This window comes from Cyprinus carpio, chromosome A11 (genome assembly GCF_018340385.1).
Source record: "Cyprinus carpio isolate SPL01 chromosome A11, ASM1834038v1, whole genome shotgun sequence".
Classification (NCBI taxonomy): Eukaryota; Metazoa; Chordata; class Actinopteri; order Cypriniformes; family Cyprinidae; genus Cyprinus; species Cyprinus carpio.
This window is the reverse complement of record NC_056582.1, coordinates 26,425,966-26,446,866: the sequence shown is the minus strand read 5'-3', so window position 1 is coordinate 26,446,866 and position 20,901 is coordinate 26,425,966. Positions and strand designations below refer to the sequence as shown.

Genomic DNA, 20,901 nt, shown 5'->3' with positions numbered 1-20,901 from the left:
ATCTGAACTGAAGCAGAAGCAGAAGCACATCCTGAACTGAATCAAGCCACTAATCATATCCTGAAGAGTTGGACACCATACGACCACGTCACCCGAGACGCTTCCCTGAGCTTTACACCAGTTCTGTCAGAATGCTGTAATGCGATGGGAACCAAGGCCAGATCCATGTGCAGTCGTGTCTTGCATAACATGGATATCTGCACACAGGAATGTTGACGGAGATGTGGAAAACATCCCAGCATTCTCAGCTCAAGAATAGAGATTTTCTAGAGAAGAGTTTTCTGAAGATTCCAAAGCAAAATCACCAAGCAACGTTGCATATTTTCCTCTAATTCTTTTCTTAACAATAACTACTATATTATTAAATCACAATATAGCTCTATAATAATGCTCTAGTTTAATCAAGAGCAGCGAGTGATGCTGCCTTTTTCTTTAATGTCTGATTAACATTTGAGACAGATCTATATTAAGACCTACTGTAATGCATGGATCTATTATGATGTTGCACACCCGATGCAAAAAATATAATTTCCATTTTATTTCATGAGCTTCACATACGGATGCAGAGGCTTCTTTTAGAGCAGCAGACGCTTGTAGACAGGCAAACCCTGCATTATTTCACACACGTTTAAATCCTGCATGTCTGTCTGTAATACAAGCAATGCTAAACGTCCTCCGGTGAGTGTAGAAACATGCTAGCAATAAACTCAGAAAGATTTGAGTCCTGAAACAACTTCCACACGACCTCTCTTGACTTCTCCAAACTGATCCGATTAAAGTGACACCAAACCGGTTTTAAACTCAGACCGGTTTTAAACGGCTCAGACAGAACATCCTCTAAAAACAACCCCATCAAATTACTCTTCCTGTCATCTGCACTGATCTCTCGCATGAAGAACGGAAGAAACGAAGCCGCATGTGTGTTTCACTCTCAATTCTAATGAGATTTTAATAAAGCTCAATCTACACTCATCCTTATAATCCCGCAGCTATTTCTCTTTACTATTTTATTTTATTATCAGTCCCCTCTTGTTGTTAACAGATTAATTTTGTGTTTCAACCAGTTGTATTTATCATTTCACTTTTAGTTATTTTTGTATGTTGTTAAATCTAAATGAAAATGAGAAATATTGCCTCGGAAACATTCTGTAATTTTCTTTCAGTTAACATTTATTTTAATTCAAGTAGCATTTTTTATGGTTTTAGTTTTAGTTAACTAGAAATAATATATAATATAATATAATATAAATTTAATAAAATATAAAATACAACATAATATAATATAAAATATAATACAATAAATTTAATATAATATAAAATAAAATATAATATAAATTTAATAAATTTAATATAATATAAAATAAAATATAATATGAATTTAATAAAATAAAACATAATATAAATTTAATAAAATATAAAATAAAATAAAATATAATACAAATTTAATATAATATAAAATAAAATATAATATGAATGTAATAAAATAAAACATATAATATAAATTTAATAAAATATAAAATAAAATATAATAAATTTAATACAATATAAAATAAAATATAAATGTAATAAAATAAAACAATATAATATAAAATGTAATATAATAGATGTAATATAATATAACATAATATATAATATAAAATATAATATAATAATTCTATATATCGTCTCCTTAGAATTATAAGGTTCTATCTGCATTCTGAGCAATTTTAAGATATTGAACTTCAAAGTTTTTGCATTCCATAGACTTCTGTAGATTTTGTTTTCTAAAAAAGGCCCAAAATGTACACATCTTACAAAAGAAAAAACAAACAACCCACAAAAAACACAAAAACCACAAACGAAACCTCAAAACCCCAAAATCCAAACAAATAAACAAACGTCTCCGCCAGCGTCCCGGAAGGGAGATTCCAGCAGAGGCGTCCCTTTCCAAAAAAGGCTAGCCTGTATTTTCTCGCCGGAGGAAGAGAGAGAGATCAAGAGCACCAGAGAGAACGAAAAGCGGCTGAATGCAGAAATAGTGCAGTGACGTCGACGCAGCCCACTCGCATCCCCAGATGCGTCTCTTGACATGCCTGCAGAGAAACACTGGAGCCCGAGAGAACTGAAGACGCTCATTCATGCGATGAAGAGATCCTCATCATCACCGCTGCTGCTTTCACTCACATCTTGAAAAAACTAGGACTGTTTACCACACCAAGGTCATGCAAATTCACTTGATAATATTACAAAATTATTTAAAACTATTAAAACCACACCCATTAAAATGATTTTACAAAGCAACTATATAGTATTTGCACATTCTTTGTAATAATTTGTGAAATTTACTAGCAATTTCTGAGTGAAAGTTGTTTTCAGTGCAGGATTATTATCTTAAGAATACTTAAAAACAAAAAAATAAATAAATAAAAGTGAAATCATAAAAATGTGCAATTATTTGAAATTAAATAAACATTAAGCTGAAATAAAAAACAAACACAAAACAAAAACAAACAAACTTAAACTTATTTTAAGTTAGTTGCCAAGTCAAAGTACTTAAAATAAATAAACTAAAACAAAAAGCAAAAACTATACAGTAAAATAAATAAATAAATAAATAAAACCAAATAAACTAATGCAAAAAAAAAAAAAACATTAAAAAAATAATTAAAACTAAACAAAGTAAAGCTAACAACTCATATAGACATAATAAAAAAAGAGAAAAAAAGAGACAAAAAAAAATAGCCAAAAATGTGATCCTGCATGAAGAAAATAACGCTATTTTAGAACCACTATCAATTTCGTGCATTGTGAAATACATGCATTATTTTCTGACAATAAAGCTTATTTTAAACGGTTAATGCAAAACAAATTGTATATAAAAATTGCAATATTGTCACCACATATATAGATTGTACATAATGGTACCTTTTGTTGTGCTGCTTTTATTTTATTTATAAATAATAATATAATAAAAAAAGCACAGAAACCAATGAAAATAATGAAAATATATATATATTTATTAACTGATGTTTGAATAGTACAGGGTTTTCTTTCCTCAAACACTATGTATTTAAAGGCTAATGTTTTTTGTGTGTTTGAAGAGCGGAGAAGTAGGTTATTTGCCGTCTAGCTAATATACTTTTGTACGTTTTAAATATCCTGTGCATAAGCTCTTAATCGTTTATATCATGATATTTTGGCCAAGTGTATTAAACAACAAGAGAAGCGAAGCACCCATATAGCAACAATAAACTTTATATAGCCTGTAAAAGTTGATGAAAGCGTATAATGTGGCCTAAAACTCCACAACTCCATTTAAACACAAAACACATATCTCCTCATTTTTGTTTTAAATAATTTGTGCTTGTTTTTCATATAACCTAATGTTACGTGCAAGTGTCTGATACAGTACCAACACTGATGCACTGTGTTGTTTAATTACTGACTTTTCTTCCCTTTCTTTCTTTTCCCCCTCTGTATTTCAGTAAAGTGTGCGATGGAATTGTTTTATTTATCATATATTATTTATTTATTTACCGCAGTTTATTTACAGTATAATTACCCAACGATATAATTGCAACAGAAGATATTGAAGTATATTTTTCTGTTTTTCTGTATATTTTATGTTTGTGCGTGCATGTAGCGGAGGGGTGCAATTTTCAAATCAAATCTAATAATAACCTGCAATTTTCGAATATTATTTTTGTTTGGAATGCCCAATATATATGCATATATACGGGTCAAAGACGAAAAAAAGCGTTTAAGCATTAAAAAAAAGTGTAATACTGCTTTAAAACTGTTGTAGTTTTTTCCCCCCAAAAAATGCTAAAAGTTTTCTGTTTTTTTGCGATTGCAATTTTGTTTGTGTTTTTTCTGAGGGCAAAAAAATAAATTCATACATTTCCCCCCTGATTTACAGAAGACACCCAGTAAAATGTCATTCAGTGTAACAATCTCGTCAGGCATATTTACACACAAAAAATCAATTTATGACATTATTAAAAGACTAATTACTTTCACCCCAAATACGTAATGAGTTGTAATTTACATTTTTAACATTTGCCACTATCCTAGGTTTTGCCCATTTGTCAGTAAGAATTTTTTACTAATTTAAAACACAATAAAATTTAGTATGCTCCATTATTCTTTAGATATTTTAATATGTACAAGACACGTCAGAATAAGCATGTTGTTTGGATTTTTGCATAAATATTGTGTTACACTGAATGACAATGTGACATTATTTCAACCAAATTTTGACATTTTATTCTCCAAAAACTTATTTGAAACCTTAAAATGGACACAAAATCACTTTTGTACATTTCTTTTGACACCTAACATCTTAACGTCTTTGACCCACACACACACACACGCGAGATAAAGTTTTTTATTAATAATTTGAATTTATTTTTCAATTTTATTTTAATTTTTTATTTTAATCGTAATAAAAGTTTTTGTAAAGTTTTTTGTTTTTGCCTTTTTTTTTCTTTTTTTTTTTTTACATTTAAAAAAAATATATATATAGTTTTTACTCATTTTTATTTATATTTTAGTTATTTTAGTACATCAAGCTAAAACGAAAAAGACTAACTTTGCCTCAGAAACTAGTTGCAATTAAATAAGTGTATTTGTTTTTTATTTCAGTTAAAGTTTATTTTATAGCTTTATTTTGTTATCTATAATATCCATAGTACTAATAATGAAACATCATATTTTACCTAACATTATTTATCTAACATTAACCAAGTTTTAATAAATGCTCAATTTTAGCTAATGCAGGTAAGCAATGTGAACTAATCATCGAACTAATTGCAAGTGTTAGTGTTAAAAAATATTTTTCATTTTCTTTTATGCAGAATATTAAGGGCAACATCAGTGTCCAAATACGTTTATGTGGTTGCGTATGGCATGAAAACCAGCAGGTTTGTATGTAGGTAAGCAGACACACAGTGGCTCAGTGTGTGTTCAGTGTGTGTGCAAAGCGTGACGTAGCCTCTCGTTGAGCAACAGTGTGAGTGTGTTAAACAACGCTTTCATTCTGCTTGAGCAAGCTGTGGTTGGTTTGTGCGGTTAGAAATGGACTGAGCGATCAACTGTTCCGGAGCGCGCGACCAATCCAGTCTTACAGTGTTCAAACGCTCTTATCTGCAGTCAGCGAGAGATGCGTTCATAAAACACCTCACTCCAAAATGACTCATCAGCATCCCAAATCTACACACCTCCCTCGCCTACACGAGAGCAAATGTGAGCCGTTCAGAGCCTGATTACACTCACTCATTTAAGGAATAAATGTCTTAAACTGTAGATAGACATGGGAATAAGATGAAACGATGCTGTACTTAATTTGACACAAATGAAAATGCCTACAATCCGTAACTGAAAGGTACTTCATCTAATTTGATCATTGTCTTCTTATTTGGATCTTTTATAGATTCAAAGCAGATGTAGATGATTCATCAGGTCAGATGATTCATATCAAATTACTGAATCGTGTGGTCAGAAAAACTTCATTTTATTAAACCAGTACAAAACATTTAAACTAACATCAAAACTAAATTCTGATTAGACGAGACACATTCACAGCCGCGACATTTCTATTCAAGTTCAATTCTAAATGATGAGCTGTGCATGAGCCATAAATCAACTAAACAAAACTCCACTTCAAACAAACAAACACTTTTCAATAACAACTTTATGCTTTTTAGTGTAACTTATTAAACAGAGTGTATAGACAGCCAAGCCAAAAATTATTGCCCTAGTTGCAGTAATACAAAAAAAATACAAATATAGCCAATATATCGGCCAAACAGAAAAACATATTGGCCGGGGGGCCAATGTGATATTTAAAAAAATATAAAAGAGAGATATTGGTCAGCATATCGGCCAGAAAAAATAAAAAAATTATTGGCCCAATGCTGATAATTCAAAAATGTCAAATATCGGCCGATATATCGGCCAAACAGAAAAATTAATTTTCCAATGCTGATGATAAAAAAAGTTACAAATATTGGCTGGCATATCGGCCAAACAGAAAAAAAAGATATTGCTCAATGCCCAAATAATGAAAGAATTCCAAATACTCGTTGATAATATAAGCCAACAGAAATACTGAATTATTGGCCTATGCTGATAATTAAAAAATGCCAAATAGGTCGGCCGATATATCGGTCCTTGGAAATTTATAGTTTTGAACCACTATTAGGCAGCTTTTGATGATAAACGAAGATGTTAATGCATGGACCAAAGATAATTTTTTACATAAACCCAAAGGTAAAAAATAACGTTCAAAATATTTCACTATATCCACAAAGTTGGTTTTAATGGTGTTGAATGGCTAGTATTTATTGTTTTCTCTTTCAAAAAAAAAATACCATAAGTAAGAGATTAATATATTAAGAGATTATTACATGTTTTTTTTTGGGGTTAGAAGAGAAGAAAGACACGTGATAAATTTGTTATCACAATATGAAAATATAAAAACCTTCCTACATATACAATGTAAATAACTGTGGAAACAGTCGGCACTGAAAAAAAAAGATAACATTTTCTAACATAATTAAAAATAAAAAAACAAAAAAACATATCTACATACAAACAAAAATACACACTACAAAGTATTCAAAACATTTAATTTAAATGTACGCTTAAAACAAATTGAATTGCAACCACTTACATTAAAGGAAAATGTAATTAATGTTTTTTTTCAGTGTGTGAATGGTTCCATTGTAAATATACACATTCAAAATAGTAAATCACACAGCTGTACGTTTAATAACAGCTCTTTCTGATAATACAGAAACATCTCTACAGCTGCCACAGGTGTGGACACAACAGTAAAAGCACCAACACATCCCGTGGGACCCGCCACACAATCGATGAGGACCATCAGTCAGATCGGCAGGTAAAACTCTTAAAAACACCATGGTCTAATCTGCAGCTGTTGCACTAGAAAGAAAACCACCGGGGCGACATTTACATGATCAGATGAGTTATTTACTGAGCCTAAAGAAACACAAAACAATGAGTCAATCACACACCAGCCGAGTCCCCCATGGAAACGGCCCCACTGTGTGAAGTTATGAGATGGAGAGAGAGAGACCCCCCGAACAGTCGCATCAGCCGCCCAAAAATAGACGCTCATTTGATCCCCGTTACAGCAAACTACACAGGATATCCTCTAATGGTGTCTGCTGGGCAGAACGCGCACTACTTAGAGGGTCAATTAATGGTCTGTGTGGTCTAAATAGTGCGGATATTGTATGGATTTATGGGCTCCCCGCGTCAGGAAAGTGTGGGAGGATAAATAGTGTGTCATCTTCCCTTTGAACACGTCGAACAAAAACGCCTCTCTCTCCACGCCGGAACCCGGCGGCTTAGCAATTTAAATCAACATTTATAGGTTTTAGCTGCGTTTTCGTTGAGTCGAGCACCAACATGGCATTCACCCTGGAGCAGAGAAAATCAGCTCTGAGAGGTATTCTGGAGCCAGATTGTGTTTTCTAAATATGGACATCAGCGCTGGTTTTCTTAGATAGGCCAAAGTTACATTTTTTAATAGAGAATATCATTAGGAATGTTGTAGTAATTTAGTTATGCCATTCTTGTTTGGTTTTATTAGTTTTTTTTGAATACACTTTTGCATCATATATTTTTTTTTTATATTATATAATATAACATAATACCCATATAAAAATACCATAAGATAATACTGTATAAGAACGGACATTGACATAGCTACAATATCAGCAAAAATACAAAACTTAAATATTGGGTGAAATACACCATTTTTAAGTAGAATTTAATTTGAAAAGATGCTAAATAGACAGCAGGTTTTTTTTAAAACAGTTATTAATATTTTGATTTAGCTTTTGTCTTGGTGTAGTTGAATGTTTTAGTATATTTTTAGGTACTTTTGTAAGCACTTTTTGGTCATTTTGTATTAGTTTTTTATTTTTTTTTATTAGTTTTTAATTTTTCCTTTATTATAAATACATAAAATAATGCATAAGTATGCAGAGAGATTTCTGGGTAAAATATAGCAAATATTAAAGGCATTTAAGCAATAAAGTAACAATACAGTCATATAGTCACGCTTATAATTTAATTTTAGTTTAACTGTTAGTAATTTTATGTGCTTTTGTCATTTTTATTAGTTTTTTGAACACACTACTTGCACTATTTTTTCCTATATATTAAATACAATACTATATGAAATAATGCATAAGTCTTCAAATTGGGGATGGAGATAAATAGTTAGAATGAAATGTTTTAATGGTGCTGTTGAGCAGAACAGCATGAATTTGGGTCCGAACTGAACTAAATGTTCTTCGTATCCCGTGCATGTGACTGATAAACTCACACTCTCTCTGTGTTTTTGTGTCATCACAGCGTATCATTCAGCAGATCCATGCAAAAGGATCAGACTGATGGGATCAATCAGAATGAAAGGCCACCCTGCATAGTAAGACCCTTCAATCAATCCAACTAAACACTTTTGTGATCGAGCTGTATTTGAAGATGTTTTGTAGAGCCGTAAAAAAAACCCGTCACAGTGGCAATATAATAAGGGTTATTAAAGAATACACACTCAAGTGCGATTTATTTGTTATAGATATAGCAATAAACAAACAATCAGACATGAGTTATATACAAATAGTTAAGTTGCATTTTTAAAGATTAGTGATATGAACTTTTTACACTGACATTCATTATAAAGATAGTCAAGATGAATCTACAATGGCCTAACAAGTGAACGGTGCGTGTGACCCGATAAAAGAAAAATATTCAAAGACTAGATGTTTATGTGCCAGGAGGCATCGAGTACAGTAGTAGGAGCAGCTGCGCAATGAACGAATGAATTGAAAGGGATATGGAGTTTGTCACATAAAGAGATGCAAATCCCGATGAGAGAGCAAACTGGAACAGAAGTCGACGAACACAAGTGACAGGAGCACTATGAATTTGTGGACTGCTGAATCAGACACTAGTCCTTATCACCACCGACAACTAGTGCTGAATAACAGATAACACCTTGAAGTTGATAGAAGGCTGGGGCCAAAAATATAAAAGGACTACAGTATATGTAACAGTGAAGCATGCAAGTTTTTTTAAACATCATTTTAACTATAATTTATTTTTCAATTATTAAGTAGTTTATTAAATCGGGGTAGTAAAAGAAATATATGATACTAGTATCTAAACAAGCAATATTTATTGGTTTTACATTTTTAAAGGATTTGTAAAATTCACTTCACAGGTTTTTTTTTTGTTTTACGTATGACAAGGCCATAAAACAAGCAGAATATATGTTTGGTTTTGGATTAAAAAATTAGAAAAAAGTTTTTGTTTGAATGCTATGGCTTTTGCTCCCCTGGACGGAAAAGATAGATTCCCTTTGAAAGGGGCAGAATCAGGAATGAGAATGAATAAAAGAAGATCAAGAAATCAAATTGTCAAACATGAGATCTAAAGTAAGACCAATAGCTGTAAGTCTAATAAGTAGAACAACAAGTATCCAAAAACATTACACACACACACACACCTGGTGCAAAGGTGTGAGATCTGTGAATATGATGAGCGGAACAACGATGCAGATTGCTTTTTGTTTCACGTCTACAATTCACATTTTCACAGCTCAACACAGTCTAGTTCTTCTCTTGGGTCCCAACATCGGGTCATTTGCCTAAAAGCAGGAGTCACAAAAGTTCAAGCGGTGTCACCATGACCCTCACACAGAAGTCCGACATCAGAGGCGGTTTTCAAAAATACAGGCCTGCTTTACCAAAATTCTAAAGCAGCATCACGTTCATCTTTTTTCATTACAACAAGCTCAGTGCATACAAAACTATGATTTTAAAAATAGGCTTTATATTTATGCGGCTACTAAAAAAGCATTAATTCTAATTAAAATGGTCTATTTTACCCAATATTTAAGCTGTGCGTTTTTTGATTCCGATTATTAGGTGCATCCCAATTTGCGTACTTATGCATAATTGTATTGCATTTATAATAAAGAATAAAAAGTGCAGTAGAGTGGTGCAGCTACAAGTGTGCAGTGTTGGACACTTCAAGCACTCAGTGAGTTACCAGCTTTTTATGCCACACTGATTTCCTTGAGTACATAGTGCACAGTCTATAGTTTTGGGGTGTAGTGGCTCTCTCCGGGCACTTCCTGTCAAGTCATGTGAACCGTGATGTGAGTGCGAACGCAGGGAGTTCATCCTTCACCGTTGTACCTGACACAACAGGCAGTGTGCGCAACCATCCTACTATACAAGGACAGACTTGCGGTTACGGGGCCGTGGAGCCATGAACACAAGCATGAAGGGTGGCCGTTTACTAGAGCATGCTGGGACTTAAAGCAGACACACTGGTTCTTACAAGACATGCACTTCTCCAAACGACAATTGTTTTTTTACAGGAGTGTTATGACATAAGATGAGAAAAAAAAAACCACAACCCAGGGTTTTAACCCCTTAAACTGTCACGCCAACCTATTTGAACATAGACCTTGAAAGTGCACTTTCCAAACGCAAAGTTTTTATAATTCATGAACAAGAAACATTTATAACATGATATTGATGTACCATTTGGTTAGTAATGCAATTGTTCTGATTTTGGAAAATGGGTTTTAAGAAAAGAGAAGAACTGTTTAGCTTGTAAGTTTTCAGTTGGATATACGATTTCTGCTTATTATCTACTAAAGTGGAGTGCAGAGGGGGGAGGCAAAACGCAAGGAACTTTAAGGGACTGTTATGACATGGGTGTCAGTGTTTCAATTTAATCTAGCTTAAGGATTGAGAAGTACAATTCGAGTTAGGCACTGTGGTCATTTTGTAGTTTGATTTTGTGCGGCTTATTGTCAGAGTGAAATTTAGGGTTTAATCATTGTTGTTTATATATAGGTTTTAGATTTAGTGGTAAGGTTGCTTCAGCTTATTTCAGTGTGGTGCGAAGCACCAACCATATCTACTTTTTTCTTTCAATTGGGAACTGGCGTTTTTTTTATAATATGATGATTGGAAGGGCATTTCAGCTGTAGTTCAATGAACGAAAATAGGAGGAGAGTTTCAGTGAACACAGTAACCCCTGGTCTGAGCTGAGAGGTAGTTGGTTATTCGTTTGTGAATCAAAAAACACTATGAGGTAAGAGTGTGACTCGGAGTAAGCCAAGATTACAGCCGGATTAGTGCACTTACTTGCACCGTTTTAGGAAGGAAATAAGGTGATGTGTGATTGACTGAATTAGGTCCAAGAGTCAATGAGCTGCTGTCAAACCCGAGCTGAAGCCAGTGGGGAGACTCCTCGCCGCAACCCAGAACACGGAGGAAACCTGAGATGTGTCTGACGCATTCACACACACAGCACACACACACACACAGACACAGGCACACACACACACACACACATGCAACAAGACGCAGAGGGGAAACCAGCCTGCATGAATTATTCCCTCCCGTGTCAGTACTGTCCGAACGAACAGCGAGACACCGAGAGGACAGGGATTACGACAAAACATGGTTTTTATGTTCAGAATGGGGACTACTAGCGTTACAGCTTTACTGCACACTGACGTAGTATATACTACAACACTACATACTAGGCCTGTTTAAAAAACAACAACAACCACACAACAATCCCAAACAAAGTGCATATCTCGTTATTTTTTTGGTTTTGCGATTTGCGAGTATATACATGGGCTATATATCTCTCGGATTTTCTTTTTTGTATTTGGATAAAAAAAACATTTTTTTAATATATATCATACAGTATATACATATATATTACATTACATAATGAAAGGCTATGCGAAAAACAAATAAAGTGAATGATCCGTGGTAATTAGGGTTGGAGCTGTGGCCCGCCAAAGTTGAGTGTTGAGATCAATGATTTAGACGACAGTGATTGTTCACATACCTGTACAAATACAATGGAGCCATATTACCGGTATTTCCCATGGTCCTGAGGTGCTATATCTGGGTGGTGTTTTAACTGTGATTATCAGGATCTAAAATGGTATGCTATGAAGACCAAATGGTTAAAAGAGCGGACACCGGATAAAAAGACTTGCGTAACAATGTTGACAGATGTAACTGATTCTGGATAATGAAACTGGATGCGCGGTCATCTGTCATCCTAACTCAGGATTACTATCAACGTTATTTCTAAGAGACATTTGTTTTATAATTATTAATAGGATCAGGTCGCCACCACCACAAGCATAAGTTGTGATATATAGTTATGTTAGGGGAAACCGATATTAGCGGGACAGGAGAGCAGCAAATAAGCAAATACTACGCGGAACAGTATAAAGTAAAGTTCTATTGATGATCTTGTATGTTGTTGTTAGGAACAGAAATGACTGTAGACAGAATGCGGTAGAATAGGTAAGCACAAAAGGCCGGTGTATCTAAATCTCATGATGTTCCTGAATCAGTCAAGAACCTCATTGTTAAGAGACCAACCGATATGACAACCTAAAGGTTGTAACAAATATAGGTCATTTAAATACCGATGTATATACAACATGCATAACGTCAGAGGCCCAACGAATATCTTTCTATTTCTGGTACTGGTGAGTAACTTGATAATGTTGGGAAAAACGGGACTCGATTACATAATTTATGGGCCTTCAGGGGAGGTGAGCTTTGCCAATATCTGAGTTGGCGCACTCGTAAAGCATTGTGGGTAATGTATTTTTCTCATTAATTCTGCTATTAAATAATTTCTTTTAAATTAAAGATTGAAATCAATGCGAACAGATGGTTCAACAAGTACAAGACAAACCACCTAATTGAAACAACCGCAGAGCTGGATAAATAGGTCTGTCTTTAAAGGTTTGATCTGTGTATTGTTTTACAATGGAATGTTTCTATGAAGTTTTTGACTTTCAAAACGCCCGCATTGTTGGCTTCCATCTTGAGCGCATGTTCACCACCATAGAACCTTAATTTCAGGCATTTGAACGAAAACCCACATTCAAAAAAAAAACAAAAAACAATTGACTTCAGCACTCATAAAACTAAAGTTGCCACCTGCAAACTCATTTCAGAGATTTGGGCCTGCCAGCACCCCTATAATTCCCTTTCCTTACATAAAATACACAACCATGCAAGACGCATACTAGTTTATGTCAAAACAGTATTATACTGCTGCCTATAATAAACCTGGTTTCTGAAAAAAAAAAACGAGAACTTGGCTACACTGAAGTAAAGGGGCTTGTTTAGCTCAAGGCCCCCTAAAGAAACTTAAAATATCTGCTTTGTGTTTGGATGCAGTGCAACCATCACCACGAAGCCACCACTTTCGATTTACTGCAGTCAAAAAATGTTGATTGTGCATCAAATTTTGCAGCCATTCTCAAAACTGCAAGAGATCCCAGACAAAAATAGGAAAAACGTGGTGAAATGAAGCTTGCAAATATGTAGTAAATGAGTAGTGTGTGAAAGAAAATGGATGTTTCAGGGTGCTTATTTGAACATAAAACCTGCCAAACATTCAACCCGTGCGAACATCAGAAGCTGTTACTCCCGGCTGGACTGACGGAGAATCACAGGCCAGCATGACATCACGGCTGTTCTCAGTCAAACACACACACACACACACACACACACACACACACACACACACACACACACACACACACACACACACACACACACACACACACACACACACACACTACTGCAGTCAAAAAACAGTTTTGCTACAGCTCTGATAGCCGCTCCCAGTGACACCCTGAACTCAATCACCCCAAACAATCTGGGAAACACGCCAACATCATGTAATAAATCCTTGCTTCCAGCGTCAACATCAACCAATCTAATAAGTATTTATTCAGTATTATTTCTAAGCCATTATAGATAGTTTTTTATGTTCAGGTTTTTAGTATGTTTGGTAATTGCCTCTCTGTAGTTTTAAATATATTTTAATAAATCTTCTTTCTAATCAAGATTAAGATGTTCAGGTGTTAGTTGCTTTTTGCTTATTGATTTATATAGTAGTGCTGTCAAATTGATTAATCACCTCCAAAATAAAAGTAGATATATGTGTGTAACTGCTGTATACTTATTATGTATACCAAGCATGCATGTAGTATATTTAAGAAAAAATGTTGTTTATACAACAATATGAATATATAACAGTATCAGACAGTAATGTGCAAAATATGACCTGTGCGAAAAAGGGTGATTACATTTCACGTCTTACCAGATTTGGTGAATCATTTAGCGAGGGGTTTCTCCGCTTTTATGGCGCGGGAGCAGCGCCAACTTAACAAAATGATTTTGTCTGTCACACCTACATTTTCTACATTTTCTCACAAGTAAGTGACTGATTTATTTCTACAGATGGACGATAATTTCTAGTGGTAACAAACTCTCCAATTATGGATGCTGATGTGACTCATTGTCAATGCGCACTATGTATATGAGTATTATTTATATTAGGATGTGCAACAGCCATCTAATACTTAATTTTATTTTTATTTCTGCCTTATTTTTAGGTTTTACACTAACTTGCATTAACAACACAAATCCTGATGCACTGAAGCAAAAACACCTAACCGAACATAAAACCGCGTGTTGTGCATGAATCTGCTGGTGAAAAATGGACTGTGCACAAAGTTCAAGCAAACTTAACTTGGACGTGTCCACGTCACTCAATGCTGTTCAAGTTTGGACGCGTTTTAAAAAACCGGACAGAGCCGCAAAAGAATGGAAACTGACTAGAAACCTGCATGCTTCCCAGCAGATGCATGCATACACTGACTAACTAGGAGAGAATTCAACACTAATTTTGTGTCAATTTTTTTTTGCTAAAAGCAAATTTCGTGCCAAAGCACTGGTTTGGCCTGTGGCGCAGGGGACAAATTAAGAGATGCATCTCGTCTCATAAGAGGTTTTAGCACCCCTGCCAATAATTAATAGCCTGTAAAAAGCACGCAAACTAAAAATAGTAAAGCTTAGGCTACTTGACCATCCTGACCACGTCCCTATTAGTCGGCCCGGGCGCTGACTGCCTAAATGGAGTCATGTAGAAAAGGACCTAAAGAGGCTAGTCAAAAATCCACAAACACACCCTCTCTGGTCAAGCCTGGCATTCGCCCCCGGTTCACAGCCGAGGGCACGACGCAAACGAAAGGAGAGCATCAGCAGTAAATGATCACCAACCACAGCTATAAAAAACCAACCGCTTCTGTTCTGTCCCTTCTTCCCAGCGTCACGACGAACACACTGCCTACACACTCGCCTGTTTTCCTGCTCGCTGCCAGGATGCTAACTGCCCTTTAATTTCATCACTGGCCAAGGCCTTTGTACTTCAGGTAGCAGGAGCCGATGTACAAACGGAGTGAATTATATTCCTTTCATAACCGGATTTCGTCGGGAAGGTGCCCAAGGGTGATTTCGACACATACGCGGGGCCTTTCCATACACACCGTCCGCCCACACAGAGCATTGAAGGGCCCGCCGTTACGAAAGGACAAACATCAGTCAGGATCTCTTCAGCTAGACGCTGCCTTCTAGGGATGCAAGACGCATCAGTACCGAGTGCATACGGACATGCAAATGTAAAAATGTTGTGATATCAGGCCAGTCCTTCCACAATAGACTGATAAAATGCTCAAATGGAAATTTGCATGAAACCTAGTGTGCACTTCTTGGTCAAAATGCCGTTTAAGATAGTTGGCTGCTCCGTGCTGCACAAAATTTCAGTGTACGATGCAATGCTGCATAAAAGCCAGAGTAAAATGAAGCCTGCTCTGGTGAACCACCTCTTATCAGCATAAACCAGACGCTACTACTAATGCCCTTCAGAGGCGATATTATGCCCATCTTTGCAGTGTAACTTGGCACGGGTGAGAATATTAACTGCTAGTGTCTTAATTGAGTTAAGGCTTCTCTGGTGCCTGCTCAACATATTGTGAAAAACCTAACGCAAAATAAATTAAGCCTGCTTCTGATCCCACTCAGCCCCTCTATAAAAGCCACTATTGTATTTGCTGTAATGCATTCATGCCACCTCTGAGCGCATTAAAAACACCTACAGCAATGCCACGTCAGAGGCGCTTCTGTCCCTCTTTGCAGTGTAAACTTTACATTTTTTGCGGATTATACCTATAACTAGGTTATGTCTTAACTGAGTTAAGGCTGCCCCTACGATTGCTAAAACTTCAGTATAAAAACACAAAGCAGCAGATAAAGCCATAGTAAATTTAAGCCTGCTCTGATCCACCTCAAGCCCCGCTCGTTTTACAATATTTGCTGTTGTAACGGGAAATGCAATCGTACCACCTCTCTGAGCAGCATTAAAACAACAGATCCACCTTAAGGTATTTCATTAGTCACATCACCAAGACCCTTTGCAATATTAATAAACACTAGGCCACATCAGAACTCTGTCCTGTAAATGACAATGCGAGATAAATAGACTGTAAAACTTCAGTGTTATGTTGTTTTACAGTAATCAAAATTAATAATTTTTTTAGTTTTCCCAGCCCTGATCTGGGGATGGGCTGAAACCCAGCTGGGAAGCGTGTTTCATCTGTCACATGGCCAGCTCTTTTCCTCCCGCTCACAACTTTCTGTTTTTGTCCCACCCCTTGCCCAATTTATTATGCATAATAAAGCATGCGGCCGCAATGGAGCAACTGTACGGACGTCCTGAATAACCACCCAAAACCTGCCAAAGATATTCACACAGCATTCATTAACCAACTCGCTGCCCGTTTTAGGACTACCATATCTCATCTCAGTGTGCCGCTTCACAGAGGACTTACGAGTCGTAAAGCATGACATTGCACAAGGATACGCAGAGAGTTTGGCCACTACGTAATGTTGCAAAATACATTTAGAACGCCAATAGGTGGAAAACGGTACTCGATTCAGATAGATCCCGGGTTATTGCGTAACTAAACTAAAACGAATACCATACAAAAAAAGAACATTTTCATTACTTGAAAGAAATCTTTTTTAATTTAAATTAAATAATATATTAATGAAACCTTTATTGTTTTTAATTTTTTTTTTAACTTTAGCTAGTTGGCCAACATTTCTTATTTTCATTTAGTGTTAACTTCATGTATTAAAACTAGAATAAAATTAATAAAACTACTACGACACACGTTTACAAATAAATAACAATAAAATGACAAAATACAAAAATATTTAATAAAATTAAGAACATAAAAAAATTAAAACAAATTCAAAATATTAACAGTAACTAAAATAACACTCGCAGAGAGACAGCCAATACTGATATCAGCTAACCAGACAGTGTTCACTAGCTAGTCACTATACTTAGGTAGCCTCACAGGAGGAGAGAGTGGTCCAGCTGTTTAAGGACTTTCCTCAGTAGTTTTGACGATCGAGTGTACTGGAAGCAGATAACGCAGACGGACGGTGACCACACTGCTTCACGCAGAGCTTGCAGCCTTTGACCTCCTATTTGTGAAACGTCCATCGGGTGGAGAAATCAGACACAGTGTAGCACCCAGAAACACCAAACCCACGTCTGTGTCCACATTTTATTTCACAGTCGAAAATAAATGGCTAGGATTTACTTTGAAGTGGACCATTAATTTTTTAAAAAGCATTATTACATTAATTTGCCATAACAATTAATGTCTGGATGCTTTCAGATTTGAGTTTGCAGTTCCCTGCTATATTATTATTTTGTCATTACTGTGCTAAATCATTTTGACAATGACTTTTTAAAAAATATATCAAATATTAAGATATAATAAAATATAAATATATACATATCTATTTACGCTTAATTATTTTAATACTTCTGTTACATTTACTCTGTACAGTCATAATAGTTTTGAAAGCAAAATTAAATGGCAAATTTTACAATATAGAAAAAATGAATTTGGTAGATTTTTTGTGTCTTAATTATTTACATTATAAGTCATTTAGGCAGATGCCTTTAGCTCCAAGTGACTTACAAATGAGGACAATTTTTGCTTTTTTGTAATTGTATAATAAATAAAAGAAAACAAATAGATTAGAATACAATAAGGATTAGAGAAGCTAGTGTACTTATGCGCTATTCTATGAGGTTTTTTTTTTAGTTTAAATGAGTGTGAGTAGTGCGTTCACACTGAAAATTCCAAAATGAAACGTGCACTTAAGATGCCACCCCCTAAATAACCGTAAAAAACGAAGTGGGAATGTTGGACACTTCATGGCACTCAACCTTCGACAGCTTTTATTTATGTAACATAAGGGGGAGGTGCTATCAGACTCCGATTAGGGGATGACCAAATAACCTTATATAATTCATACATTACATGGTTGAGTACAATAGTGCATAAGTACAGAAGTGTATGAAATGCATAGTGTATAGTGCGTCATTTAGGAAGCAGCTTTTACTTATTATTATTTAAGGTTATTATTTATAATATATATACAAACATATGATAGTCCATAAAGATTAATGATGTTACAACAGACTGTTTTCCTGTTATTTTATGGAAACTGTAATTTATCTTTCTATATATATATCATATAATATATATGTGTGTGTGTGTGTTTGTGTTTGTGTATATCTATTTTGTATTTACTGACGATAACATTTACATCGTTTCTGTGTGTATGTATATATGTATATGTATATGTATATACACACACACACACACACACACACACCACACACACACACACACACACATCTACGCAGTTTAGAAATACTAACATGATACATGCAAATGTACAAAGTAGGAAATGAGAAATTAGGGACGAAAACATTGGTGGATGGTCATGAATATTATATATTTAATATAGATAGAGGATATGCTATCTATATACTCTATATATATTATAATATATGAAAAATACATTTATATGTATGTGTACACGTGCAACACACACACACACAACACACACACCAAATGGTGTTTCGTTTACTGCACCATACATTTTATACATTTTAATCATTTGCATATAGGTACACACCAAACGTAAACATATAGAATTCTACCGGCGCACATTGTCTAAGAATTTAAGGAATGTAAAATGATGTGCAACAGAACTGAGATTGTGTTTCCATTCTCTCACATCTACATTTCATAACCCGGCCAATTCTCACGTACGTTACAAACCCCAAAATGACCGAGACACGTTATATCCCGCCGTGATCGGTGTTTGTGATGAACTGGACAGAGTTCCAGGAGGAGAGAGACTCTGCGGTGAATGCAGGGTCGCGTGTGACGTCAGCGCGCGAGAGAACAACAAGCCCAGAAATGTCTGATTCTGACTTTTGGCGGACAGCGTTCAAAACACCTCAGAAAATAACGGTTCGGAAAAAAGGCGCGTTACCTGCAGTTCGGCCCGCCATCCAACTCCCCACTGCGCCCGTTCCACCTCGAACCGGGCCCCATCGTGCTGCAGAAAGTGTAAAAGCCCCGCCGAAGACTGACTGAGCGGCGGGCCCGTCCTCTCCGCCGCCGCCGCCGTCTCCACGGTTGAGGCGCTTTCCGCTCCGCCGGGAAGAAGCCGAGTTGTTGTGGTTGCTTGAAGAACACACCGGGCCCGCCCGCTCGTCCATGGCATTAGCCTGGAATCGGATGTCTGATCGACCGAACGGCCGCTGGAGTTCGTCCGAGAACGGAGAAACGGAGAACGGGAACGAAGGGAAGGCTAGCTCTCGACTCAAATCACCGGCGCGGCTAAAAAGCTGTGTCAAAGGCTGGTTCCTTGATGACTATTTCCGCTAGTGCTGGTCGATTCGCGAATGAATCGTTCTTGGGAAACCGCTTCGCTGAACTGAACCGTGTCGAACCGATCAGCCGAGTGGAATGACAATAAACCGCTGACGAATAGGCCTAAACATGGATTCCGACTATGTATGTCAAAATTACTACAAATAAATCATTAAATAATTGTTGAAATATATGATAAATCTTAAAATACTTAATGAAATACACAAATATAGGCATAAATAAACAAACAAACAATATTCATGGATTATTCGTTTCATCTCATTCATTCACAACCATAACCCCTGGAAAATGAATGTGGAGGAAAATCAATAAATACTATTAAATGATGAATGTATTATGATCTATATATATATGAGATTTATATATATAATTTATATATATATGGAATACACCAATGAATTAGTGAATGAATAACATACATACATATTTCTTTCTTGTAATTATTAGCTTAGAATTACTTAATTATTTACTTTTGTTTAATTATGAGCCGCTCCATCATCGGGCGCGTTCAATTTTTTTGTCTCAAGTTAAATAGTGCATAAATGTTAGAAATGCATGATGTTTATAGTGACCATATTGCAATCCACCACTACAATATATATTTAACTAATCTTAGTCATTTTCACGGCTTTTGATACTTTATATCACCAGTTATTATCACTTGTTATTAGAAACAATTTAATGTGTAGTTAGCCTATTTCTGAAGAAGTTTTTCAACCCATTTTATAATCACCTTTGGTAGTTACAGGTGTTAATTTCAGAGAGTCTTGAATCGGGGCTATTCTTTTTTATACTTATCATTTTCTATTTTTATATGGTCATGTGTTAATTTTAATTTATATAATTATTGAATTTTTCTGTTCATAGTTTTGCATTGGTTGTTTATTGTGATATGTTCTATTTCCTAAAGTTAATTTTAGTGTAATTTTTTAAATAATTTTTGTTGTTTCGTGTAGCTTTTTTTATAAATGTCTTTATCGTATTTTATACTTCTTTTTTTATGTTGTTATTTTAGTTGTGGGGGGAGCATACTGACACTAAAATAAAGTAGAGGCCGATGGTTCTATATATTTTATGTCAGTTAGACATTTATTTAATTTGGAATATAAACCAAAAAATATAGTTTGAATTATTTTAGATTGTAATGGTTTATTTTTTAAGGAGTGCCGTTTTTCTGAGTCTTGAAAATGAGAAATTTT

General features: G+C 35.2%; 1 protein-coding gene across 1 annotated transcript in view; it reads right to left on the bottom strand.

The window, feature by feature from the left end:
- Positions 1–19,527, bottom strand: part of LOC109072847 (striatin-like) — a 49,289-nt gene extending 29,762 nt beyond the window's left edge. The window contains 2 exon segments of the mRNA XM_042766928.1: positions 19,299–19,391; positions 19,393–19,527. Coding sequence (XP_042622862.1) covers positions 19,299–19,391; positions 19,393–19,527 — 228 coding nt within the window.
- Positions 19,528–20,901: the final 1,374 nt, after the last annotated feature.